Source organism: Archocentrus centrarchus, chromosome 3 (genome assembly GCF_007364275.1).
Source record: "Archocentrus centrarchus isolate MPI-CPG fArcCen1 chromosome 3, fArcCen1, whole genome shotgun sequence".
Lineage (NCBI taxonomy): Eukaryota > Metazoa > Chordata > Actinopteri > Cichliformes > Cichlidae > Archocentrus > Archocentrus centrarchus.
The window spans coordinates 15,398,863-15,426,753 of NC_044348.1; the positions used below are offsets into that span (position 1 = coordinate 15,398,863).

At 39.5% G+C, this 27,891-nt stretch overlaps 1 protein-coding gene across 4 annotated transcripts; it reads right to left on the reverse strand.

The window, feature by feature from the left end:
* Positions 1–3,738: 3,738 nt before the first annotated feature.
* On the reverse strand, positions 3,739–18,671 carry stk33 (serine/threonine kinase 33). 4 transcript variants are annotated; one of them, XM_030724083.1, is made up of 16 exons: positions 18,591–18,671; positions 15,431–15,558; positions 14,610–14,742; positions 13,607–13,723; positions 13,000–13,113; positions 12,766–12,870; positions 12,450–12,588; positions 10,138–10,220; positions 9,459–9,546; positions 7,934–8,009; positions 7,740–7,852; positions 7,520–7,605; positions 7,369–7,441; positions 6,821–6,990; positions 5,771–5,866; positions 3,740–5,426 (listed from the first exon to the last, which is right to left on the reverse strand). In XM_030724083.1, exons 4-16 carry the CDS (start codon positions 13,691–13,693, stop codon positions 5,349–5,351), a joined length of 1,308 nt encoding a protein of 435 aa, XP_030579943.1. In that variant the 5' UTR covers positions 13,694–13,723; positions 14,610–14,742; positions 15,431–15,558; positions 18,591–18,671; the 3' UTR covers positions 3,740–5,348. The 4 variants fall into 4 exon arrangements, with proteins under 4 accessions (XP_030579946.1, XP_030579964.1, XP_030579943.1 ...); XM_030724086.1 differs by lacking the exon at positions 14,610–14,742 and having other exon boundaries at positions 3,739–5,426; XM_030724094.1 differs by lacking the exon at positions 15,431–15,558 and having other exon boundaries at positions 18,591–18,653.
* Between the last annotated feature and the right edge of the window lie 9,220 nt (positions 18,672–27,891).

Sequence of the window (27,891 nt, forward strand, 5' to 3'; positions counted from 1 at the left end):
CTAAGTGGTAAAAGGGCTGAGAGGAAAGCACAGCCCATATGCTGCGAGAACGCTCCTGACTCTGAGGCCGTGTGTCATCTTATCATGAACCTCTGGGCCACCCCTTCCAATAGGTGTTCCTGCTACCGATTATTATCTTATTTCATCAATCATAAAGGTTCCGTCTTAATGAGATGAGGCTGTGTGGGATTTCTCAATGCGAAACTCACTAATTACCTCCTCTTTCACTGAGAAGTAAGGCTAATTAGTGAATACAACTCTACTGCTTTGTTTTTGTTATTACCATGTTTTTTTTCAAAGATCCAGATAGTTAAACCAGCTACACTTAGGACCATTGCCTAATTGTTTCATCACGATGTGTTTATTCATATTTAATGTAGAAGCATTTTCTCTTGCAAAAACACGGTCATTAGTGGGAGCTCTGCAAAGAAATAAATAAGCAGATTTGTTGTGAGAGGGTCTAAATTTCTCAAAGAGAATCTAAAATTATGCTATGACTTTAGGCGTGTTTGCAGTTGGTGAAGCACCGCTGCCCATAATCCGATGAGCTATTGTTGTGATTTCTTTGTTTAGAACCAAGTTTTAAAAAATAACCTTCAGAACATAAATAACAAGTCCGTTTTAAAACCTAAACATATTAAATATGCTTCCTTTGATCAGGCTAGTGTATCTGCTTTTGCTTACAGTGAAACGTTTCCCTTTAGAGAAATGTAAAAAAGTACAGTGGTGCTGCTTTCAGTCAGACTTAGGGCCTCTAGTGGCAGCTGAAGGTTACATCCTCTTCACTAAAACTTCTCCTAAACTTTAGTGTGACTTCATTAGTTAAAGGTTAAAGGCAGTTGTTGAATTTGTTAATCTTCTGAACTTTTACGCTCTTGTCTTTTATATCGTGTACCTTCAAAATGCAGCTAGTTCTCCCATCACTGTGTATCTTTAATGGAAGCTTTGTGATTAACACACTAACAGCTGTCACACAAGCTGCATAACTCCTCAGTTTAGAGTACATTTAAGACAGCAAATTACACTCCGCCTTTCTAATTGTAATTTATTTAATACTGAGAGGGCACAGGGGGCATTTTATTTTCTGTCCAATGATTGAATTTCTACCTCCTTTCCTGAGTTGTATTTTGGTGCGTGACCATGAGCTTTGTGGTTTTTCAAGCCTCATGGGACCAATTCCCATTATTTACTTGACTGTGACCCTGTAAAGTGACCCTTCAAGTCTCTCATTCTCCAGGAGCCTTCTTTTAAATTGCTCATCTAATGGCGACCTGCATTTTTACTGAACTGTAATGAATGTTCCAATTACGCTGAAGGTGATGGAGGCGATTTTCTTATGATGGAAGAGGTGATTGGATCTCCCACACTCCATTTCACTATCTCTCTGCTCTTCAGGCATTCCCACAGACCTGTGGTCACCACGAGCTGTTGGGAGGAAGCTAAGCCTCCACTTGTGGTAATGCACCCTCTCAGTGCACTGCCAAACCGTGCACCAATGAGGTGACTACAGAATTAAGTGCTTGAAATAAATGAATTCATTCTGGCAGAAATGTGTCAAATGACCTTTCCGCTGCTCATTACACATGGTGCACATTACACCAGAGAAATGCTCCTGTTGTCTGGGCTCCTTTGTTTCCCCCCTCCTGTCTGCCTTGTCAAAGGGGAATGGTAATTAATTGAAATCATTTCCATGTGTTAGGTTGTGTGAATCCCTCCTCAAGGTGTGTCAATGGGTCGATAGATATTTGGATTGTATAGTGGAGTCAGGTGATAAGAACTTCAGTCATACTGTGCTAAATGACTGCCAAAGCTCCATAAAACCAATTCAAGGGCAGATGAGTTTGAGGGCAACAAGTAACAGAAAGAGAGGGGGAAAGGCATTGTCCCCAGCGGACTGTATTCTGACAGCAGACGATGGTCACTATCCACAGAAATTGCAGTGTTTTGGATCATTCAAGGCTGGGCACATATTTCATTTTCCACTCTTTTTTTCCTTCTGATTAAAAGGTTGTTTGTGAGAACCCAAGAGTCTCCTTGGAGGTGGCATCCGCCTGCTTGACTGAATGCAGGGCATTTCACCGAGCTCTGTGCACAAGAGAAGGGAGCTTATCCAAATGCAGGGACTGCCTGTCTGCCTGCCAAAGAGAGATGTGGCTTTAAGAGGGCCATACATGGCGTTGATTAGTTTTACTGAGCGGGTATGCAGAGACCAATAAATTAAATATGAATAAATTAAAAATGTACTCTAGCAGAAAATTGCTTGGAAAACAACCACCTCTCCATTAAAATATGTATAGTAATGCCTTTTATGTGAAGTAACTTGGGATTAGATATCACTGTAAATTAACACGCCATCCAACCGTAGTCAAGAACTTTTCACTTTTAACAAGGACTTATAAAAGAGGTATTTACTCCAGTGTGTTCAGTAATTAATTTGATATTCAAATGAGCTTACAGTATGTATTATAATTGCAAATATCCCAAATAAGAGTAGTTTTAAAAAGGGGTAGTGTCAACAAAGATTGATGAGGCTTGCTTTGAAATTGCCATCTGTTTCAAATGTTTACTTGACGCGGGCACATCCCCTCCCTCTTCTTCTGTGGAAATAGAGGCATCATGGTATCCTCCCGCCATTCGGGCCATATGTATCTGTTATTTTATGAGGGAAAGTACACTGCGGTGCAATGCAGCCGCATCTCTGCACACATCGCAAACACTGAAGGGGATCAAGAACATCGGCATGTGTGATGAGCTCCCACAGATAACGTCTCTGCAACATTTCCATGACATTGTAGCTGTGTTCCCTCATTACCACAATGTCACAGCAGCAGTGTGAGGATGTTGTGTTGGGGTGAGGATGGAAGGGGGGGGGGGGAGTCAGCTGCAGGTATCAGGCTTCTGCAGATGAGCTGATTAATTAAAGGGAGCTCTATTAAGGTTATTGAGATGAACCCTCCCTCCTCTCCCTGAGCAACTCCCTCTATGCTCCTCAGTGGATAAAGGTGGATGAAGCATAGGGAGGGTGCCAAAGGGATGGAAAGCATCCTTGCCTCTTTTGACATTAGCCGGCATGCACCCACTTCACACGCCACGCAACTCTCACCACAAGTGCCTCTTTTGCACCCCACCTTTGCAGGAGTGACACTCTCTTCAGGCTCCAAAAATGGGGCTGCAGAGTTTTAATCCCTCCAGCCCATCAACCCACCCACCATTACTTCCATCTGTCAGGAGCACTGCTGGAGGGGGGGTGGGATTTGAGGGGGGCATGGGGCGCATCCCTCGTTCCATCCCGACGAATTTTCTAATTTCCTTTGCCTCCATGCTTTGTCCCAAATTCACGCCCCTAACCTATCCACCACACAGCCTCTCATTCTGTCCCCTCTTCTCCCACCTCTTTGCTCTTTGCTCTGTTGTTTTGGCAAAAGAAGTCAAACTGGAGGCTGCTGTTTGCTTGAAACATTATGACAGTGTTTTAACATCTGACTCTGCTAACATAGTTATGACTCCTCCATATGTTCCTGTTAAAATTTGTCCCAACTTGAGACACAATAAAGAACTCCCATACGTTGCTGTAGGTCAAATTTATACATCCCATTGTTGACTTTGTGTGTCTCAAGTTATCAATAAAAATCACAAGACAGCACCCAAAAGGAAACGTGCCTTAACAATTTATGTCTTAACATTTTGTTTTTTTTCTGTGTGGACCATGCAGATATCAGCATACAACATGTTAATTAGTGACACATCACATGGACATCATAGTTTTAATGGGCAGAGGCTCAAACAACCAGTTCTAATTACAAAGCTTCATGCATAAAACTAGATAGCTTTAGGGATGACTCCCTGTGTCATCTTAACTTCAGGAAATAATTTCAAAATGAATTCAAGAACTCGCTACCTACTACCATCTGGTGTTCAGAGCAGTCTGAGTAAACCAAAGTCAAGCTTGTCAGTGTTGCAGTAATCACGCAGTCCTTTTGGCAAGCAGCTTTAATCAGAAATAATTCACATCTCATTTGCATATCTACACACTATGTTAGGGGAAAAAAATCACCTGAGATAACTGCAGTATGTCTGCCTGGACAAAATTTGATAAAAAGGTCCACTCATTCAAGGAAAAAGTGGAAACTACATTTACACATACACACTAAAACAGAGCCTGTGCATGAAAACAGGGCCCCATTGTTGGCACTCATTCACTTCAAGATGCAAATGGGTGGATTTGAAATTCACCCTCTGTGTGTTATGCTTGGATACTTTAATGTTGTATCTATGCTGGGGATTATTCTCTCTGCAGCGGAAAAACCTGTGCTTGAATGGCAGTGCCCTCAAAGTAGCTCCTACTGCTTTCAATGGCCTCCAAACGAGATTAGACCCGTGGCTGCCCCCAGTCCCAATCCTCTGCATTCAGATGGAGCGTAACCAGCCTGTGTGACAGTTTTTCTGTTTTGACACTGAGTGGGTGCAGTCACTGCATATCGGACGTTTTGGAATTGAGAGGTCAGAACAGAAAGAAAGAAAATCCCTATTGCGCACTCACAGTTTTTTTTAAATAATATCCAGTAATCTTCACAAGTATTTTCCCTCCTATTTAGCATATATTTATAAAGCAAATAAACAAAAAAAGAAATGAGACAAATACAAAAAACACAGAATATGTACATAAACAGTAAATAGCAGTTAAATTAAAGACTTTAGGGAAAGAGGCATATCAAGACAAGACATCAAAATCTTACTTAACTAACCTGGTTGTTGCTGTAAGCTAAAAGCATCAGTGTTACACATCAAACTCATTCAGCATCTTTGTTTGGCAGCAACTACAGAAAACATGCAAGCTGTTTGATGCTCAAAAACAATTGATTATTTAACACAAATAATTTATCCAGCAGTTTCTCCCCATCTGGAACACTATCTCAGATGGGGTCTCTTTCTTTTGGCACAGGGCAGTGCTGAAGCTGAATCTTCAGCTGCAGTGGTTTTGGGCCTCTTTGTACCATTTTCACAGTTGTACACAAAGCCCATTTATATGACACTGCGGTTGCTGCTTAGTCTCTGGACTTCACAAAAATGGCTGCACCATTCGTAGTATTTACATTCACATTACTGCTAAAATAACAAATCTCAATAAAATAATAACATGAAAAACAAAACAATAAATGTACATTGATTACAGCCACAAAAATTCTGATTTGTTGCAGGGTTTTTTTTTTCCCTCTCCTTATGTTTTGTAACAGGATATGGCTCATTTTTTAGTTTTATTCTGAATGGCTGTCAGTCTTGGAGCTAGCTGGTGGTTTTCAGGGACCAGTCTCACTTTAATGGAGGTAGAAAGTAACTGGTCATCTGCCTTACTTGGGTTTGGAGGTCTGTTTCTGTCCTGCGCTGAGGTCCTTCTTGTCCTGAGGCCTGTGCTGCTTTGCACTCAGCTGTGTGGAGAGTTTAACAAGAGCATGAGACTGCAGCCATAAGACTCATATTAATCTTACATAACAGAATTAACTATGACATCTGTGTAAAAAACAGCTGCGTGGCTACACTTTTATGAACATCTTCAAGAGGTGAATCTGGCACCATCTAGTGGTGGTTAAATATGAAAGGCAATATGCTAAAAGGCAGTTAAAAAATAAAAAGTTAAAATCCAAAAGGCAAAACAGTAGACGTTTGTATGTTGAAATTTTAGATCTAAAATGTGTACTGATAAAAAAAAAATACACTAAAGAACAATTTAAAATTGAACCAAAAAGGATAGGATGTAGGAAGTTCAACAAACCTGTGTGGTTGCTGGCTGTCCTGGGGTGTCAGAGCAGTTTACTTGCTTGTCCTGCTGAAGGCTGCCACCACTCTCTTTAGTCTTTATTCCATGATCCTAGGACAACCCGACGGAAAACACAAGACATGGAATTCATGACCATACATAACACACAAAGTCTGACCTATAGAACGGTAGTTTAATGGAAAATTCAGGTTTGTCTTGTTTCATTTTTAACCTCTCTCTCTCACACACACACCGAGACTCAAATCAACTGAATTTTTAGCAGTATTAATTACTAACAATAATAAACAAGAGCTCCGCCTACAGGCGGGAAAATACCTGTTTGTTGTTACTTGAAAAACAAAGATTTAATAATTATGTCACCTTGACATTAGACTGTGACCTCCAAAACCTGATCTCTGCATAATGTCTTGATATGGTAAACTAGTAAAATGCAATGTAAATAACAGTGACCTTGATCTTGACCCCAGTGACCCTACAATACCAACCTTGCTTTGGTCATAAGCTATCTACCCATGACGTCTGGTAAGTGTAGACCAAACAGTTCTCATGTTATTGAGCGGACACTTCAATGTTCGCCCGCCGTGGGTGTTCACATAATACGTCCCGTCTTTCGACAGGCGTATAAAATGTACACATCAGAAACTGATAACATTACAGTAACTTTTAAAATTGTGCATGAGCACTGCTTTTATATTTAAAACCCCCTCAATTTAAAGAAAACGTGCAGCTTCAAGGAACCAGGGAATTTTTGAGGGGGAAAATCACAGTGCAATGTATCCTCTGCCAGCATGTGACAAACACATCACACCAACCATACAGACAAAATTTTCAACAACTCTGTAAAGACTGTTGTGCTGATTAATATACCTGCCGGGGTGACTCAAATTAAAACCAATAATCACCAAAACAGGTAAGTGGGGTGTTAATGGTACAGAACCTACACTAATCACATACAACACTTGAATAGATAATAAGAGACTTTAAGAAAAAATAGGCAAGTGATGTCAAAATGTTGTAGAGTTGTGCTAAACAGAAACACAGTACCAGTTTGGTAGATGTGGAAGGCTTTTTGGAGCTGCTGTGTCTCTCAGGACTGAGCCTGGTGTGGCTCCTGCAGTTGCTGTTTGTTTCTGTTGAAACTGCCTGGTGGACTGGGAATGATTCCAGGTTTTCCTCAAAAGAGGTGAAGGGTGAATCTTCTGAAGTCTCATTTGCTGTTTTGGAAAATTTTTAACAACATTAAGCAGCTAAACATGCCTTTGGTTTATTGCTGTCTATGCCCCCCTCTGCTTCTCTGTTCCTTAATAATCAATGCTATATGAAAAGAAATACCTTGCATCTAAATATTACAATGTTACTCTGTATATTTCACTATCTTGGCCTTATTTGGCAACTTTGCCAGGTCCTTTTGTACTGTGGCCTGCATGTTTGATTGGCTGCTGAGTCAAATATCAAGACACCTCAAACACAGCAATCAGTATATTAAACTGCAGCTTATCACATTATAGCAACAGTACTAATAAAGTGATCAAATCAAAATTTATAATGATCAAGTGATGACTTAAAAGATTTAATTTAATCTTCATTATTACTTTCCTCCTGCTCCAAGTACTGACGCATCATCTCCAGCACATTGGGTGGTACAACGGGCACATTAGTGTCACCCTGTTGGGACAAAGCACCCTGTAAAAGCACTTCATGAGACTTATGTGAAGTTCAGGAATGCAGCTCAAAGTGCCTTACTGTAATCCAGGGGTTTTCAAGTAGCTGATTAGCAGACATTCGGTAGGCAGGGTCCACCTTCAATAGGCAACTCAATAGATTTTTTGCTGTTGAGACAGACTCAAGACAATCAGTGAGTATGTTTGTAATACTGACCCACCCAGTAAAACTGCACGCATGAAGCCTTTGCACTGCTCCTCTATATTTACTTAAGAATGTGAATAAGACCATGAAGCGTTACCTGCATCACTGACTGAGGCCCAGATAGGTTGAGTAAATTTGACTTCGCTGTTCATTATCTTCTTAAGCAGGTTTCCCTTTGTTTTGGAGAAAAATGGAGGTTCTCCACACAGTCTACAGGGATGCACAACTCAGACATGGGCATTCAAAGATTGTGTGTACATGGTTAAAAATAGTATTTGTGTTCCTACTTACAACATATACATAATGACTCCTATGCTCCACACATCGCACCACTGGGTATAACCACGACCGCTCATCATTTCAGGGGCTGGAAACGACACGCATACACACATGTATGACTTCCTCTGTCTGAGCTACAGACAGATAAAACACTTTGTTAAAAAATGTTTTTAGCACTGGTGATGCTGCTGAGCCCCATTTCAATAAGTTAACACCAGAATAATGTGTATGTGTTATGTTTTGTCACCACATTTACCAGGACACGCACGCACGCCATGAGTGTGAAAGCTGAGTTACACACACGAGGAAAGTGCACAGCCAAAGTTGGTGGTAGTAATGAGACATAAAAGGTAGCATTTTTACCAATAAAGGTGGTGGAGGATATAGCCCTTTGAATATATTATTATATATTTTGAATAAATGTATATTTCTTTTGAAATATAATCTAAATTATATACTGGATCACCAAAAGCATCGAGTGTGCAACCATGAAATCCTCCGGTGACATTCATATGCTGAGAAAGTAACAAAATAACAGAAGGAATTTGTAGGCATATAGCCCAGTGCATAATTGAACAATTATACCAAACAGGTGCTAATTAATCAAATCATTAACATGGCTAAACCAAAACCATTAACTGTAACAGAAACAGCTGTGTAGGAGGGATAAAACTGGGTGATACCCAGACATAATAAAAAGGTAAGGATTCTGAAATAGTGACAGCTAGAGCTAAAAATCTTTGACTGTGGAGGAAAATTAGCACAGCAAGTATTTAGTTTGAAATATCTGGCTTCAGCAAGAAGCAGTTTAGTCATCTGAGTGCTAACAAGGACCTGAGAAGTCCTGGGATCACACATCAACGAGAACACATCTCATTTGTCTCCAGATTCATTCCACACCAAGACAACAACCGCAAGTCATTGTGTAGGCATGTAGCCAAAGTGGTAAAGGTGATACTCCTCCTAACATCTTTAATGATAACAGAAATAAGGGGGCAGGACCCCACAAAGCTCTGATCTCAATATCGTGGAGTCAGTCAAGGATTACCAAGGAGAAAGAGGCGACTGAGATAGGATAAATCCACTTTGCAAGAAAACTTTGTTCCAACTTTGTTTACATACAGTGAAAGTGAAAATCTGTGTGTAGAAGAACTGGTGCTGTTTTGAAGACATAGGGTTACTGCAGTAAATAATCCATTAAGTTATAGCTAAATAAAACCTATTACTTTTTAAACCATTATCATTTTACAGATTTTTTTCGCAAGTGCTTACAGGTTTTGAACTGTTTTTGTGGATATAAGCACATTATAATATATATGGTTGTAAAATGTAACTATATACTGTAAAAACAAAACATCATTATTTTCACTATATATGAATTCTGAAGTCTGAGTTTAAACTTAAAAATGTCCTTCTAAAAATACCTTGCCACCCTCTGTGGTAGAATCAAAAACATCAGTGCCTTCTGCTACACTACTCATTCACACTGTCATCTCTTTGGTCAACTAGCATGCTGTAGGAGATCCAGATGTCTTACCCATATAGATAAGGGTCCCACAGGCATGTGTCATTATATTTTCGATCCCTGCACCACGTGTCTTCACCGATAATCCAAAGTCTGCCACCTAGGTGGAGAATAGCACTTAAGAAAAAGGTGTTACAAATAAACATGATTCAGTCATGCTGACAAAATCTATATTAGATTCTTTGTTTAAGGGGCTTCAGTAAGGACAAAGCTAGACAAGTAACATCAACACAGGTCCACACTATACAGTATATAGTATATTTGTAGAGGACAATCACAATAATTGCAAAATTAAAAAAAAAAACAACTACTGTGAAAAGCAATTTATGCTCTACCACAGCAAAACTTTCTTACAACATGTACGATAAATGTGTGTAAGTGTATGTGTACAAGACAAAGAGAATCCTGGCCTTGTTTTAACTCATACACCAGGTATCTGCTTTGGCTGGCTCGTCGTCAATGCAAGCAACATGCTGTGCTCAGCAGGTAATATGTTTAAAGACGCAGTTTAGTCTCCATTTGTAAAGGTGGACTATAAAGGGAGACCACAGGGAGACTATCATAATGAGGTAGTATTTAAAGCCTTTACTAACTATAGCGGAGACAGTGGGTGAGGAAAAAAGTGCCTATTTGATGCTTTTTCTCAGTGTGGCAGAAAATGGAAAGTTTTCAGTTTGGTTCACCGTTTTACCTTGATATCGGTTTTGCCATCATCCTCATCGGGAGAATTTTTCACAAGAATGTTCTCAAGTTTCAAGTCTCTGTGCACAATATCTGTAGGATGTGAAGAGGGAAATGTTACACTCTCACCATGGAGGTGTATGGGAGTTATATTTACAGTATTATGTGCTGTAATTAATATTTCAACCAAGATTGTTTTTTTTTTTTATTTAGCAGTGGAAGAGTGGTTGCTTAGTGATGAGACCACTGATAACTATTAAACCATGATTCATAGATAAAACATCAATGCCACCATAAAGACAGTCTCTTATTGTAATATAGCCTGTGATAAAGGCAGGACCAAAAGGCAGCTGTATTTTGGAGGTTAGCTGCATCTTCTAAGTATTTAGTACTAGTAAAGCAGAGAACAAATGTCCCCAAAGGAAATAACTAAGCAGATTCATGGGCTTGGCCAGTGGAACATGTGCACGTAATAAAAAGTCACCTGACAAAACCTTCATGTTAATATTTTGGTTTCTTTTCTTGAATTATAGGCCAAGAATTGAAGAGCTGAACAAGAGAAAAATACATGTGTAACCTTTCATCTGACATAACTTTACACTCAGTCACTAGAATAAATTGTATGTTCCAAAGATGCTAACACAGTTATGTTTTTCTTGCTTACAGCAGAGCAGACTGAAGGGCCTTGTTAACTTAGCAGAGAGAGGGAAGGCAGGAGGAAAAATACAATTTGCCCTGGGCAGTCCTATTCAGTGCACTATTTGAAGCAACCAATTATACAATGCAACAGTGCTGATGGTGTGTGAAAGGTAAGTTAGAGCAAATGATGTGCAAACAAACACCTGAAAATGCTTTTTTCTTTTGTCCATTTAACATATTTTTTTATATAGCAATTCCTATTTTTAAAATGCTTTCTGTCACCTGAACTCTCAGTTTCTGTTTCATATACATAATCATTATACACAGACTAAAACAGAAGTACCAGTTTTAAAATGCACTAGTTAGTTCTGCATTTTTTCTGGCTACTTAATGAAATACTAATAAAAATAAATTAGTTTATAACTACAAAGTATATAAATAATGTTTGGTGCATTTAATTCAGATAATCATCCTTAAAGTAACTCATTAAGGAACAATACAGTTTAATAAAACATTTATTGGTACGCATATATGTTAAAGCTCAAAGCTCAGCTCAGCCTATGTACAGCTAAACGCAGGTCCACACAGGAAGCAACTAGCAGTGATGTGGCAACCAGAGATCACAGGAAGTCAGTGACTTCCTGCTGCCAACAAAATAAACACTGGTGAGATGAAGAGGGCAGGTCACGAGTTAAACTTTTCTCAACTTCAAGGCAAGTGATTGTGGCGACTATCAATGAGAGAGAAGAATACCACTGACTGACCCATGAGGGGGGGTGGTAAATACATTAGAGCAGGGGTGGCAATTCATTTTCCCAAGGGGCCACATGAAAAACTGGGACCGTTGTGGACGGTTGCACCAATAAGCTGAACTCAGTTCTGTTCAATATTAATTTTATATCTTCATAAGTTTATTGCTGCAGCCCTCCACAACAGTCCCAGTTTCTCATATGGCCCCTTGGGAATATTAATTCCCCACCCGCACTAGAGGGTTTCTTAGGCAATCTGAGCCTCGAGTGTCCAATAGCAACCAAACGTCAGCGACAAATTGATGCACAACAAGCGAATCGCTTCCTGTGTGGACGCCCCTTAAGACAGTTTAATGTACCAATGATACTGACAAAGGTCAGAAAAAATGTGATCTATAAATTTAAGCCAAGTTATGTGATCAGTCATTTGACAAAGAAAGGTCTCTGGACACCTAATTCAAGCACTTTCTCATTACTATCATTAGTATCAATGAAGGCAAAGAAAACACCACAAAAGGACTTTCCATGTGAAAAACTCCTGTTAATTAGTATTGTTCCCTAGTTTGTTCTACATCAGTCAATTGCCACATGAAATGATGCCTCATTACCAAGCAATGTCCTAAATTACCTCTAACCTCAGATTTTACCAAAGGGGAAACAGCATTTGGAAATAAACTATTTAATTAAAATGTTTATTTCCTGGCAGCTGGTTATTACTGCCATTTTATCAAAATAAGACACCTTTCTACAGCGACTGAAAGCCCTAATGGCAAGGAATATCACATCATTGAGGGCAAAAACAATTTGAATACTATAATGGCATTGTAGCACCACTATAAATTAACTGAAACTCAATTTATTCAAAACACAGTCTGAACTGCATGTTCGAGAGTATAATTAGCGTAGATAAGATCAATCTGTAAAATGACATTACCTCTTTTATGAAGGTAGACAACAGCATCAGCTAAACTACAGATTATGTCCCTTGTTTCATCCTCTGTGAAGAACTTTTTTTGCTGCCACAGCTTCCTCAGATCACCCCCTTTGCACAGCTCAGTAACCAAATAAATCATCTAGAAATGAGAAGATAAATGCATCTTACTATACAGACAATTTGTGTGTTCATCAGTAATATTTATGCAGAGCAGCATGCAGTAATAGACACTGTGATATGTTACATGCATTACATTCACCCACTCACTTAATTATGCTAATTTGGAGTTTGTGATTTAAAGGATAGCGATGCTTACCGTGGTCGAGCGGTAGACTGCCTCAAGATGTATTATGTGAGGATGATTCATTTGTTTGAGAAGGTTTATTTCGTTATCCACCATCTCTACTTTCGAACTTCCTGCCTGATGTGACAGAAAGTCAAATCACAGCTGGATTTGTTGTTACCCTCCAAACATAAACTTCCCTTATTAGTGCAACTTTGTATCACATTAAAAAAACAGGCTTCCTCGAGGGATGCCAGATACACTCACCTCTGGTCTGCAAAATGTCTTAATGGCCCATTTTGTCTGTGTCTCTATGTGGGTGGCTTCATAAACAACTCCAAAGCCACCTTGACCCAATTTCTTTTCAAATTCATAAATTTCCTATGGGCACAGGAAAACAAGAAAACATTAATACATTTCTAATATCTATCTGTTCACCGTCAGTCATGTACAGCAGGATTTCCCATGAGCATGTGCTCAAGACCTCCGGATTGTTTCACTGTTGTTTTTCAAAAACATTACGTCCTAACTTAAGACCTGTGTTGCAAAGTACATCTTAACTTAAAGGCCTCTAAAAACAAAAACACCAGTCTCTGGCGCTGCAGAATATAGTATTTTTAATCAAGTTACAAATGATTAAGTTGCTGCTGCAGTTCGCTCAATCTCAGGTCTAATTAACTTGATTGTTATCTGTGTGCATGCAAGACTGAGCGCTGGCTGCCTCAGATTTAGAAAACTGAGTAGCAAAATTAACCAACAAAGGAGGTTATACAGCAGCAAAGTGGAATTTGGTTTTCTAGTGCTGGACAAACGAAGGTCAAAAAAGACTAGGTTTAACTTCGACAGTGGAATCATGCATAGAAGTTCTCCATACCTTGATGTCCACATTGTTTTTCAGGCGTACATCTCGCACATTCCTCTCCGATGTGCACCTGCTGGTCCGTGCAGACTTCAGGTTCATGTCTAGTCCACTAACATCTGCTTGTGTCCTCTACAGAAAGAAGGAGAAGCCAGTCATTACCTGTCTTAAATTGGCATGTCCATCACAAAAGAAATTCTTAACTGACAAGTACCTGTAGTTCTTTGGTTAATCAATTATTTATTTTAATAGAAAAATCTGCGAAAACCAACGTGGTTTTTATTTTGTTTTATCTTAAAATCCCAACACTGCGAAGAAATTAATTGAACATCTTCTGGTCAGTCGAGAAAAGTAATAGCTTCCTTTCATGATCCAGTTTACCATCATTCCTAATCATTAAAGCCAAATCAATGCTTGACAGCCATATTTATAAAACCTAAAGGCATTACATGTGCAGTGGTAAGCAGGCTTAAAAAATAAGCAAATGCTGACATATACACACACAAATATTTACTAATGCAAGAAATTTCAGTTAGTTTCAAGAAAGTGTCAACGATTAACTTTTTTTTAAAGCTTCATCTACTAATGCTGCAGACTTTTTAAAGTTTGTTAACGACGTTAATTCCAAGTCTGGTGTTCAGATAGTGTACAGAATCACTGAAACTTTACTTCTCCCAGTCTGAGTTGTCGCTTTTTTTTTTCTTAGTGGTTTATGACCAAACTCCTGTCTCTGTCTGAGCCCATATTCACTTTAAGCACAATTTACCCAGCTTGAAAAACAGTCTCTAAAGCCAAATTAAATGTAAAGCAATTATCAAGTGATGACTGGGAGCGATGAAGTGGATCCACCACACGCACAGCAATTAATTATTAACAAGGAAGCGGTGTCTTTAACCTCTTCACTCTGATGCATTATTTTAGCCCTGACAGGGCTCCCATAACAGGCCTGTCTCTCCCATTTTCTCCTGTCTATTTTCCAATCAAAATGATTGTGACAGCCTCTGGAAATTCCAATCACCTCAATCACAGCTCATTTGTGGAGACAGAGGCTGTGATGAGTGTATCACTGAGGACTTGAGGAGACTGGAGGAGGGTCTTGAGCACCTCAGGTATCTCCCAGACAGAGGTGACTGGTCCTTGGCCCCAGATCTCTGATGCAAAGGAAATAGGATATCAAGTTCATGTTCAGGTTAGGGTGAGAAGTCTGACCTTAAAAGGGTCACAGACACAGGTCTTGAATTGCTTTAAGCCTGCTGTGCCTATCTGCAATATCTAGACCCATGTTTGTAACAATACAGTTCAAGCTACAGGTCAAATACAACACATGACTTACTTAACTCTGTTTTTTTTAACTTAAAGATAATAACATTTTTACTCTTCACCTTGCACCAAACCACAAACCTAAAATGAGGCCTTAAAGGAGTGCAGAAATGAAGAGACATTGGCCAAAATGCACCACAGATTTGCAGTAAAGAATTAAAGTAAAGATAAGCACAGCACCTGCACCTTTCCTTTTAAGATCTAAAATGTAAATGCATCTGACAAAAGCTACAAATGGCCTCCAGTGAGGAAATTCACTGACAGCTTGGGCTCTTTGGTGAAACAGCCACTGACAACACTGAAGAATTGCTAATGGAGTGGCAAAGACATGGTCATTTAGTGGCTTGCAAAGCATGGCCACTTGTGTTTGTTGCATGACCAAATTGCTGGAAATACAATTGGGATTTGAACCACTCTGCAGTGGTGGGGAAGAAGTGTGCCCCTGTGCCACCTGTGTACCTAAAATGTTTTCCATTAAGGCTGCATCTTCTGTCCAGCTACCCCTACATCAGTACTTACAAAACGTGGAATTTTGAAACCTCCCTGAAGGACCAAGGCTAGACTGCTGCTTATTTTCCTTTTCTTGACTTGATTAAGTCAGAGCTGGAGTACCACCAACATCCATGTATGGATCTTCTTTCCCATCTCTATAGCATTGACCCAAGAAAATACACATAATTATTAGCTTGCTCTAATGAGGAAGAAATTGCAGTAGATGGCACAAATAACAGCATTTTCAACTACAGACACACTGAAAGGTAAGCAAACAGTACACCCCAGCCCCAAGGAGACAGGCTGAGGTCCACTTTTTACATTGAACTTTGTCTCATCTCCAGTTTCAGGAGGTAGTAATTAGAGCCACAGGTCAAGTCCATACTTGTCCCACCTCTCCATCATTCTGTCAGACAGCAATTTCTGTTTATTTACACTGCTAACTAACTAAATATACAAAGGACCTAATAAATAGAAGTGTTTTCTAGAGCTAAGCATGCAACAACAAGCAAAGAGAAAAGAGACAGAAGACCAATTTAGAACCTTTCCCCCTTAAAACTGCTTGTCTTTCATTTACTAATGATAATGTACATGTAGTTTTTCTAACCCCATCAATGTCAATAATATGCAGTAAGGATTCTGCCTAACATACGGACATAAGAAAATAGCCCCTTACTGTGGGAAATGATATATAATCATGGTTTTTGTCATCTTATAAACTAAACAATAGATTTAGTAATTTGTTACCTATTAACTGTAGTCAATCAATATTGGAAATAATTGATATAGATCAGCTGCAGCATACTACAGGTTGTGGGATGTTAGTGAAAAATGCTGGTAAACATACAAAAATCAGTTACCACTCTCTGTTTAACCCGACCATCAACATATTAAACATTTCAATTATTGTTTGGGGCATTTAGAAGTTCATTTTTCTTTAACTGGATAAACTGTAGGAATAAGTTGGGCTCAAGCTTTGCAGGATAGCCCCTAGCTAACAAGCAGCTGCTTAAATACAGCCTGAAAATCAAACAAAAACAAAATCTTACTAACTGCAATTAAAATGTACACTGCCATCCGTTTTGCTCAGGCCCCAATATTACATTTTACTCATGTGAAACTTAATCATTTATTGACAGCTTGGCTTTGATGACAAATGATAAACTTCACAGTCCTAATGAAGCGTGGAATTACATTACCTGATGAGGCAAGAAATTGCATGTTTAGAATGCGAATATCCCATCTACTAAGTTATGGAGTGAATCCTAATATTATGCAGAGATAATCAAAGCTTCTGGTCTAAATACACTACACCAACAACATTAAGAAATTAAAGCACACAACAGACTTACTAAAGAGCAGCAAAATTACACTGTACCTGGCAGCTGGTGAACTACAAGACTGACAAAATAAGGAGGTGCAATAAGTTGCTTCTCCCACACTGCAAACAAGAAATGCATGCAGTTTTCCTATAAACAAATCATTTAAAGGCCCCTCCAAAAATTCCCGCTGTGTTCAATGGTCATGTTTGATAAGTGTCTATTGGCAAGAAAACATGCTTTGCCAAAAGGAAGCAAAAGATCAAATTCTGCCATTTGCTCAGGGCTCTCCACATGTTGCTAGGAGATAAGGGCCAACAAATTCAAATTTTCTCATTGGTTTAATCCTGGTTGAAGCTAATCTCTGCCCTTGCTGGGTTCAGCCTTGGGAAGCTAGGGTGGCAGACGTCTAGAAAAATGTAGGCCACTGCAGAAACAAGAACAATTCAAATTTACACTGATGAGAAGCTAGAGAAAAGACACATTAAGATGAGAATATACAGAAGGCCCCACATGTCAAATATTAATCATTTATTAATGATAACGGTTTTAAAAGTATTCATCTGTTACAAAAGAAGCTGTGGGACTCTTTATGACCAAGACAGGTTACAAATAAAGTTTTAATACACTTAAAACTGGCACTTCACAGTGCAGTCAATCTGACATGAAATAGCACACAGGTGTTATTAATTGCATTAATTAAACCTACATAAAACACAAGTTTCGATAATGTCATAAGAACACTTGTGTTTCAGGCGTCATCTTAAAAAGTGCCAGTTTTTCAACTGTTGTAAATGACTTGCTTAACTATAATCTGTCAAATATCGCTAATGAATGATATCAAGACCCTTTGAGCCATTTCTGTCACAAAGTAGAAGCTGTCATCAGTTTTTGGCGAGGTTACTTTTATATATCTTTTAATTATTCAGGTAAAAAGTCTTATTGACATTAAACATGTCTTCTTTCAAGAGAGAACTAGCCAAGAAACTGCAACAAATATCACGTAACAGTTCGATAAAGATAATTTAAGTGGCCAAAAAGGACTGGGTTGATGATAATGTAGAACACAAAGCAGGTACAATAACACAGAGTCAGAAAGAGTCATACCTGCAAACTTATTTATCTTATATATAACTCCTTCGTAAATCCTGTTTACTACAGCCTATTTACCAATACGACCAAAGATATTAGGCATTAAAAAAAAAACACACCAGCAATCACTTTTTGATACCGGACTATTTCATGTCAAAATGGCTGCTGTTTAAAAGCTCTGCTGGGTGGTTTAAAGTTAGAGGACAATGTTAAGAGCTGAAGAACAGAGTCACTGTAACTGCACGAAACACACATTCAACATCGACTGAACCAAAGTATTTAAACAACCGGGTTAGTAAAATAAATGTTAAATTATGTTCCTGCTCTGTGTGTAACCTCTGTTATTTTGCTGTCCGTCTAACACGTTTGAAACACTGACTGAGCCTCGTGTCGCTCAATCATAAACCTTAATGCTTATGACTCAGTTTTAAGCACCTGAGTAGTTAGTTAGGTAATGTTTCCTAACGCTAGTTGAAGTCTACAAGATGACTGCGATATCCCAAAAACAGGGCAGGGAGGTAGACGACAGCCTTTCAGCAACTAGTAATGTAAAACCAGCTACTCCTAACACAAAACAGCGGAGAAAGCTCCCAAAAAGTTTTTTGAGGTAACGTCTCCCACGGTACACGTTGTCATGGCAACGAAACGTGAAGTTGCACCAAACGTTTCTTCTTCATAAGTCAGCAATAAGTGAGGGCAGCCAGACACACCGTACGGCTGTACCCTGTGGGACGGTGTGTCGGCCGCGGTTGTAAAATTCAGCAAAAGTTTCTTACCTGTGAGAATGAGACATTTTTCGTTCAGCAGGTTGGGCTTCACGCGAAAACTTTCAGGCGAACGACTACGGGAAGCCAAGAGGGACAAAAATTAAATAAATTTTTAAAGAAATCGACAGAATGAGCAGCGGCTGGAGTTTGTAGTGTGCTTTTCGATCTGACACACACAAAAAAAAAATTGAACCAACTTAATGACAGGACTTTCACCAAATTTAAAAATCACACAAGAACAATTCATTTTCATGTATTCATGCATAAGGAGACAATTTTCTTTGTGGCATCTTGAATTTTTCTTGGTCCTTAGTCTCCATCTAGTGGACACAGGAAGAGTTTGTCTAGACTGATGGTTTTGGACTTTAAATCCATTCATCCCGCCATCCATCCATTCTCTTGCGCTTATCCAATTCAAGGTCGCGGTAGCTGGGGCAGACTCTTTAAATTAATTTTAGAATAATCATACAGGGGTGGAATGCTAATTTTCCCAAGGGGCCACATGAAAAACTGGAATCGCCAATAAGCTTATAAAGCGATCAAATTAATACTGAGCAGAATTGAGTTCAGCATACTAGTGTGGCCCCTTTGGGAAATTATCTGCCCAACCCTGAATTATAGCATCTTTATCATTTTAGATATCTGTTTATCAAATGTGATCACAGCCCTTTAATCAAATTTACAGAAAATTGTGTTTTGAATAATTGTTTGGAGTAAAAGCATAAAAGTCACAAGTAAAACAAACTTTTTCTTACACTGAGGGTTGTTTGTTTGTATAAATACACTGACTTTGTTTGTTTGTTTGCTGTGAGACTCACTGTTTGCACTTGTGCTGGATGCAAGATTACCCATTTTCTCTCTCATTTAGAAATAAAAGAATTTTACCTTAATTCGGCTGAATATCTCAAATACAGCTCTTTTTTTAGATTTGTGTACTTACTACATGATTCGAAAATAATTGCATGGTGTATAAGGCTAAAATCACATGAATACAGTTGTAATACAAACCAAGAGATTCACAGGGAATCATAGCTGCATCACAGGTGTAGAGCAGAAACATATTACGTGCTGTTCCTTTTTGAAAGGTGTTTTTAAATGTTTTAATTTTATTCAGATTTAACAAATTTTCTCACAGAATATAATTTGTTAGGTTTGAATAAAGTCGGTATTTTTGAAATTCCCAGTGGATGAGTTCCACATATCTGGTGATGTGTGCAAAGGACTTGGAGTACCTGATAAGCAGTTTTATTTAGTAACATGTAATTAGTAACCACTGCCTTCCTTCATCAGATAGACTTCTGCCTTTTATCTAAGGCATTATTGATCATTTTGGCCGTGGACTGTATTTTCTGCAGCCTGCACAGTGCTTAAGGTCCATCGCATGATAAATGAGCTTTGTAAAATCCTTGGATATCTCCACCTACTGTAGCGCTCTGCTTCAAACATCGCCTGGAAGTTTCAGCACTCTTTCTTAGCCAAGTATCTGCTGAGCAGTCCCACTTGTTGATCACTAAGAAGACTGGAACATCCATTAGTCTGCCCTCGAAGAATAAAGCGGTTAATTCAATTCAATTCAATTCAATTTTATTTATATAGCGCCAAATCACAACAAACTGTCGCCTCAAGGCGCTTTGTATTGTGGGTAAAGACCCTACAATAATACAGAGAAAACCCAACAGTCAAAACGACCCCCTATGAGCAGCACTTGGCGACAGTGGAAAGGAAAAACTCTCTTTTAACAGGAAGAAACCTCCAGCAGAACCAGGCTCAGGGAGGGACAGTCATCTGCCGCGACCGGTTGGGCTGAGGGGAGAGAAAGACATGCTGTGGAAGAGAGCCAGAGATTAATATCAATTAATGATTAAATTCAGAGTGGAGTATAAACAAAGTAAATAAGGTGAATGAGAAACAGTGCATTATGTGAACCCCCCCAGCAGACTAGGCCTATAGCAGCATAACTAAGGGATGGTTCAGGGTCACCTGATCCAGCCCTAACTATAAGCTTGATCAAAAAGGAAAGTTTTAAGCCTAATCTTAAAAATAGAGAGGGTGTCTGTCTCCCGAATCCAAGCTGGAAGCTGGTTCCACAGAAGAGGCGCCTGAAAGCTGAAGGCTCTGCCTCCCATTCTACTCTTAAGTATCCTAGGAACCACAAGTAAGCCAGCAGTCTGAGAGCGAAGTGCTCTGTTGGGGTGATATGGGACTATGAGGTCTTTGAGATAAGATGGTGCCTGATTATTCAAGACCTTGTATGTGAGGAGAAGAATTTTTAATTCTATTCTAGATTTAACAGGGAGCCAATGAAGAGAAGCCAATATGGGAGAAATATGCTCTCTCTTTCTAGTCCCTGTCAGAACTCTAGCTGCAGCATTTTGGATCAGCTGAAGGCTTTTCAGGAAGCTTTTAGGACAGCCTGATAATAATGAATTACAATAGTCCACCCTAGAAGTAATAAATGCATGAATTAGCTTTTCAGCATCACTCTGAGAAAGGATGTTTCTAATTTTAGAAATATTGCGCAAATGCAAAAAAGCGGTCCTACATATTTGTTTAATATGTGCATTGAAGGACATATCCTGGTCAAAAATGACTCCAAGATTTCTCACAGTGTTACTGGAGGCCAAAGTAATGCCATCCAGAGTAAGTATCTGGTTAGACACCGTGTTTCTAAGATTTGTGGGGCCGAGAACAAGAATTTCAGTTTTATCTGAATTTAGAAGCAGGAAATTAGAGGTCATCCAGGCCTTAATATCTTTAAGACATTCCTGCAGTTTAACTAATTGATGTGTGTCATCTGGCTTCATTGATAGGTAAAGCTGAGTATCATCTGCATAACAATGAAAATTGATGCAGTGCTTTCTAATAATACTGCCTAAGGGAAGCATGTATAATGTAAATAAAATTGGTCCTAGCACAGAACCCTGTGGAACTCCATAATTAACCTTAGTGTGTGAAGAAGACTCCCCATTTACATGAACAAATTGGAGTCTATGAGATAAATATGATTCAAACCACTGCAGTGCAGTACCTTTAATACCTATAGCAAGCTCTAATCTCTGTAATAAAATGTTATGGTCAACAGTATCAAAAGCTGCACTGAGGTCCAACAGGACAAGAACAGAGATGAGTCCACTGTCAGAGGCTGTAAGAAGATCATTTGTAACCTTCACTAATGCTGTTTCTGTACTGTGATGAATTCTGAAACCTGACTGAAACTCTTCAAATAAACCGTTCCTCTGCAGATGATCAGTTAGCTGTTTTACAACTACTCTTTCAAGAATCTTTGAGAGAAAAGGAAGGTTGGAGATTGGCCTATAATTAGCTAGGACAGCTGGGTCAAGTGATGGCTTTTTAAGCAGAGGTTTAATTACAGCCACCTTGAAGGTCTGTGGTACATAGCCAACTAATAAAGACTGATTGATCATTTTTAAGATTGAAGCATCAATAATTGGAAAGACTTCTTTGAACAGTCTAGTAGGAATGGGATCTAACAAACATGTTGCTGGTTTGGAGGAAGTAACTATTGAAGTTAACTCTGAAAGATCAACTGGAGCAAAAGAGTCTAAACAAATACCAGCAGTGCTGAAAGCAGCCGAACATGAAGAATAATCTTTGAGATGGTTATGAATAATTTTTTCTCGAATGTCTAAAATTTTATTTGTAAAGAAATCCATGAAGTCACTACTAGTTAACGTGAAAGGAATACTTGGCTCTACAGAGCTCTGACTCTTTGTCAGCCTGGCTACAGTGCTGAAAAGAAACCTGGGGTTGTTCTTATTTTCTTCAATTAATGATGAGTAATAAGATGTCCTAGCTTTACGGAGGGCTTTTTTATAGAGCAACAAACTCTTTTTCCAGGCTAAATGAGCATCTTCTAATTTAGTGAGACGCCATTCCCTCTCCAGCTTTCGGGTTATCTGCTTTAAGCTGTGCGTTTGTGAATTATACCACGGAGTCAGGCACTTCTGATTTGAAGCTTTCCTTTTCAGAGGAGCCACAGTATCCAAAGTTATACGCAGTGAGGATGTAAAACTATTGACGAGATAATCAACCTCACTGGGAGCAGAGTTTAGGTAGCTGCTCTGCACTGTGTTGGCACTGAAGAGCATAACAATGAAGGAATTAGATCCTTAAACTTAGTTACAGCACTTTCAGAAAGACTTCTACTGTAATAAAACTTATTCCCCACTGCTGTGTAATCCATTAAAGTAAATGTAAATGTTACTAAGAAATGATCAGACAGGAGGGGGCTTTCAGGGAATACTGTTAGGTCTTCAGTTTCTATGCCATATGTCAGGACAAGATCCAGAGTATGATTAAAGTGGTGGGTGGGCTCATTTACATTTTGAGAGAAGCCAATTGAATCTAACCATAGATTAAATGCAGTGTTGAGGCTGTCATTTTCAGCATCTACATGGATGTTAAAATCACCCACTATAATTATTTTATCTGAACTGAGCACTAAATCAGATAAAAAGTCTGAGAAATCAGACAGAAACTCTGAGTAAGGACCAGGTGGACGATAGATAATAACAAATAAAACAGCTTTTTGATTTTCCCAATTAGGATGGACAAGACTAAGAGTCAGGCTTTCAAAAGAATGAAAACTTTGTCTGGGTCTTTGATTAATTAATAAGCTGGAATTGAAGATTGCAGCTAATCCTCCTCCTCGACCTGTGCTTCGAGCATTCTGACAGTTACTGTGACTCGGGGGTGTTGATTCATTTAAACTAACATATTCATCCTGCTGTAACCAGGTTTCTGTAAGGCAGAATAAATCAATACGTTGATCAATTATTAAATCATTTACTAATAGGGACTTGGAAGAGAGAGACCTAATGTTTAACAATCCACATTTAATTGTTTTATTCTTTGGTGCAGTTGATGAAGCTGTATTATTTATTGTTTTTGAATTTTTATGCTTAAATAGCTTTTTGCTGATTTTAGCTTTGGTGTTTGGTGGTCTGGGAGCAGGCACCGACTCTATGGGGATGGGGTTTTGGGGGGATGGCAGGAGGAGAGAAGCTGCAGAGAGGCGTGTAAGACTGCAACTCTGCTTCCTGGTCTCAACCCTGGGTAGTCAGTTTTTAGGAGGGTTAATAAATTTGGCCAGATTTCTAGAAATGAGAGCTGCTCCATCCAAAGTGGGATGGATGCCGTCTCTCCTAACAAGACCAGGTTTTCCCCAGAAACTTTGCCAGTTATCTATGAAGCCCGCGTCATTTTTTGGACACCACTCAGACAGCCAGCGATTCAAGGAGAACATGCGGCTAAACATGTCGCTCCTGGCCTGATTGGGGAGGGGCCCAGAGAAAACTACAGAGTCCGACATCGTTTTTGCAAAATTACACACCGAGTCAATATTAATTTTAGTGACCTCCGATTGGCGTAACCGGGTGTCATTACTGCCGACGTGAATAACGATCTTACCAAATCTACGATTAGCCTTAGCCAGCAGTTTCAAATTTCCATGAATGTCGCCTGCTCTGGCCCCTGGAAGACATTTGACTATGGTCGCCGGTGTCTCTAGCTTCACGTTTCTCAAAACAGAGTCACCAATAACCAGAGTTTGTTCCTCGGCGGGTGTGTCGCCGAGTGGAGAAAAACGGTTAGAGACGTGAACAGGTTGGTGGTGTACCCGGGGCTTCTGCTTAGGACTACGCTTCCTCCTCACCGTCACCCAGCTGGCCTGTTTTCCCTGCTGCTCGGGATCTGCTGGGGGGGAGCTAACGGCGGCTAAGCTACCATGGTCCGCACCCGCTACAGGGGCCTGGCTAGATGTAGGATTTTCCAGGGTGCGGAGCCGAGTCTCCAGTTCAGAAAGCCTGGCCTCCAGAGCTACAAACAGACTACATTTATTACAAGTACCGTTACTGCTAAAGGAGGCCGAGGAGTAACTAAACATGTGACACCCAGAGCAGGAAAGTGCAGGAGAGACAGGAGAAGAAGCCATGCTGGTAGTGAGTCGGCTAAGAGCTAAGCTACTAGCTGAGCTAAGCTAGCGAATTTCTAAAAACAAATAAAGTGAGTAATGTGAATACAGGTGATTCAGCAAAGAGTATGCTAGATAAAGTAGGTGAAGATTACACTAAAATATGTTATTATTCAGATAAATCGAGTTATACAGATATAACAGCTAACAGACAGCAAAACACTGTGCTCCGAAACAGGAACAGGAAGTGATACAATACCGCAGTGAGAGCCAACACCACAGTACACAGTAACCAGTGACCCAGTCAGTCCACATTCACAGTTTTGATTTTACAGCAACTGTAATGTTTAAAATATGTAATATACTGAACTGTAGCAAACTTGCAAAAACATTCAATAAAATAAAACTCCTGATATGTTTAGTTTATCCATTTTCAATTAACATAATATAGCAAGGAAGCATGCAGAGGTTATTTGATTTACCCAGTTAAATGATTTAGAGGTTTCAGTGCTATAAGATCCAGTATGAGTCAGATGTGACCTCATCCCAGAACTCCTGCTCAGATTTACCCTTTTTGACCACAAAGAGTAACTGAACTTTGTGCAGTGGTTCTCCAAAACAGTGTGTTGGAATGCAGATCATTACTGACAGCATACCACACTGATCCTCACCCTGATAGAGCTACTCGCATTCATCTCAGGAATGGGCCTCATTAGTTCATGAAAGTAAATCCCCCAACTCAGCCTCAGTAACAGCTCACTGTGGTCACTCATCCAGTACTGCTTTCCTCTTGGGTCTCACTGATCTGTCAAAGGGCACCTTTGGCATAGTGAAGGACATTTGGTCACTTCACACTCACAGGCTCCCCCAGGATAAACCTGCAGCTTCCTCTCTGACATAGCAAAGGTAGATGTGGAGATCTAGCAACTGACCTGACTACAAAATCAATGAGAACATTTAAACATGAAATACTTTACTGTCCACATACTGCAAAAACTGTGAAAACTGCTGAGAAACATGGTAAATCATTTGGCAAAGTGGCTGAATACAAACTGTCTTCCAGTGACCATTGTTTGATGGTTTAATCTACAACAAAAACAAGTAGAAAATATGTTTGTTTTAAAAGTAATCAAATCTTAGCCAATAGCATAAATACAAGCGGAAGGCGAAACAAAGTAAATGAAAAAGCTCTCTGAGAGGCAGTGAACACAGCATGGTGCCAGCTTAGTCAAATTATGGAACAAAGATTATTATATTTACTGTGGATGGTTTCTCAGAGAGGGCAAACAAGCTAATTAATTTAGGGCAGGAGAGAAGAAGATTGAAATTTTATACCCCTCTGCAAACCATCATTCTATTACAGCCTGTAAGATAAACGCTGAGTGGTGGTAAAATGTGCACATCACTGATTCCAAACCCAAATGAAGCAGGCTGTTTTTCTTAGGCCAACTAAAACAATATGGAAAACCCATGAGAGCCATAAATGATATATCTTTGTATGCTATAACTATATTACTGGTTTAATGAGTATATTTACATCAAGAATCACAGCAGCACAGCTGTGGTGAATATGAGTGTAATAGAGGGGGAGTCGATATGTCTAAATATATATTTAGATAGAGAGAGACTCACCAGCCAGTTTGTTAAGTAGATCCGTTCAACTGCTCATTAGCACAACTATCTAATCGGCCAATCATATGGCAGCTACTCAGTGCATTTAGGCATGTAGACATGGTCGAGACGACCTGCTGAAGTTCAAACTGAGCATCAGAATGGAGACGAAAGGTGATTTAAGTGGCTTTGAATGTGTCGTGATTGTTGGTGCCAGACGGGCTGGTCTGAGTATTTCAGAAACTGCTGATCTGCTGGGATTTTCCCCCACAACCATCTTTAGGGTTTACAGAGAATGGTCTGAAAAAGAGGCTATACTTGGTATGATTTCAACAGAACTGGACAGTGTTGACTTCTGCTGGGACGTTCAGATGGTAAGGACAGAAAGAACATGAAAGCATGGATCCATCCTGCCTTGTATCAATAGTTCAGGCAGCTGCTGGCGGTGCAACGATGTCAAGGATATGTGCTTAGCACGTACCAACATTCAGACTCCACAGCCTACCTGAGTATTGCTACTGACCATGTCCATGCTTCGAGCAGGATAACACACCATGACACAAAGCTCAAATCATCTCAAACTGGTTTCTTGAATACGGCAATGAGCTCACTGCACTCAAATGGCCTCCACAGTCACCAGATCTCAGTCTAATAGAGCACCTTTGGGATGTGGTGTAACAAAAGATTCACATCATGGATGTGTAGCCGAGACATCTGCAGGAACTGTGTGATGCTATCATGTCAAGGTGGACCAAAATGTCTGAGGGATGTTTCCAGCACCTTTTGAATCTTGAAGAATTAAAGTTGTTCTGAAGGCAAAAGAGATCCAACCCAATACTAGCACCTAATGTGCCTAATGAATTGGCCAGCGAGTGTATCTATATATATAATCAAGAAATTGGGGGGGTTTACAGAAGGATTATATTTTTTTATGACGGTGCAATATCTGAACGTAAAAAAGAAGAAAAATAACTATCTTAATACTTATTATGTGTTTCCTGTTTTTTTTTCTCAAGTAACAGTGCAGAAGGTTTTTTGTTTGTTTGTTTTTGGGTGTTAAAAACATAAATGCCATTTCCTGTCTGCTGAAGCTGTGAATCTTTCAGTAAACTTCAAGGGACACATTAATTAATGTTTTTTCCAGCCCCCTCCCTCCTCAGCAGAGCCAACTTGATGAGGTTACGAGAGGTAAGTGAGCTGTTAAAACTGTCCCTCGTCTTCTTGCCGCTGTACACAACCTATCACTGTACCGGCTGCTCAGACATGCTGTAAGCTGTCTCACAACCACCAGTCTCCCCTGTGAAAATTCTGTGAAAGCCTCTACCTGTCTTCAGTCAGCGGTAAAAATTTGTGGAATTAGGCTGGCAGAAGGAGTCAAACAACACAATACTGATAGACCGCCTGAAACACAGGGAGGGCGTTATATTCCTCTAAGGTTACTATGAAAAGCAGATGATGTGATAATTAAGGCATCTTATTGTGCTTGTATGAGCCACACAATAATACCACAGGCATGTTGTTTTAAGGGAAGTATTTTGTCCCATTTCCAAACATTTATTGTCACCATTTATGAAGCACCTTTTTTTTTTAACATTTTAAAGAATTTTTAAGATGTAAATAGTAAAAGCCTAGTACTTATATAACACATTTCTACTCGGTTGAGCACTTCATACTATAAGGCTGATTCCCCAAAGCATAAACACATTCATACAGCACTTTTATCTATGCCTAGGCACTTTATAGCACTCTTGCTCAGATGGATGCATC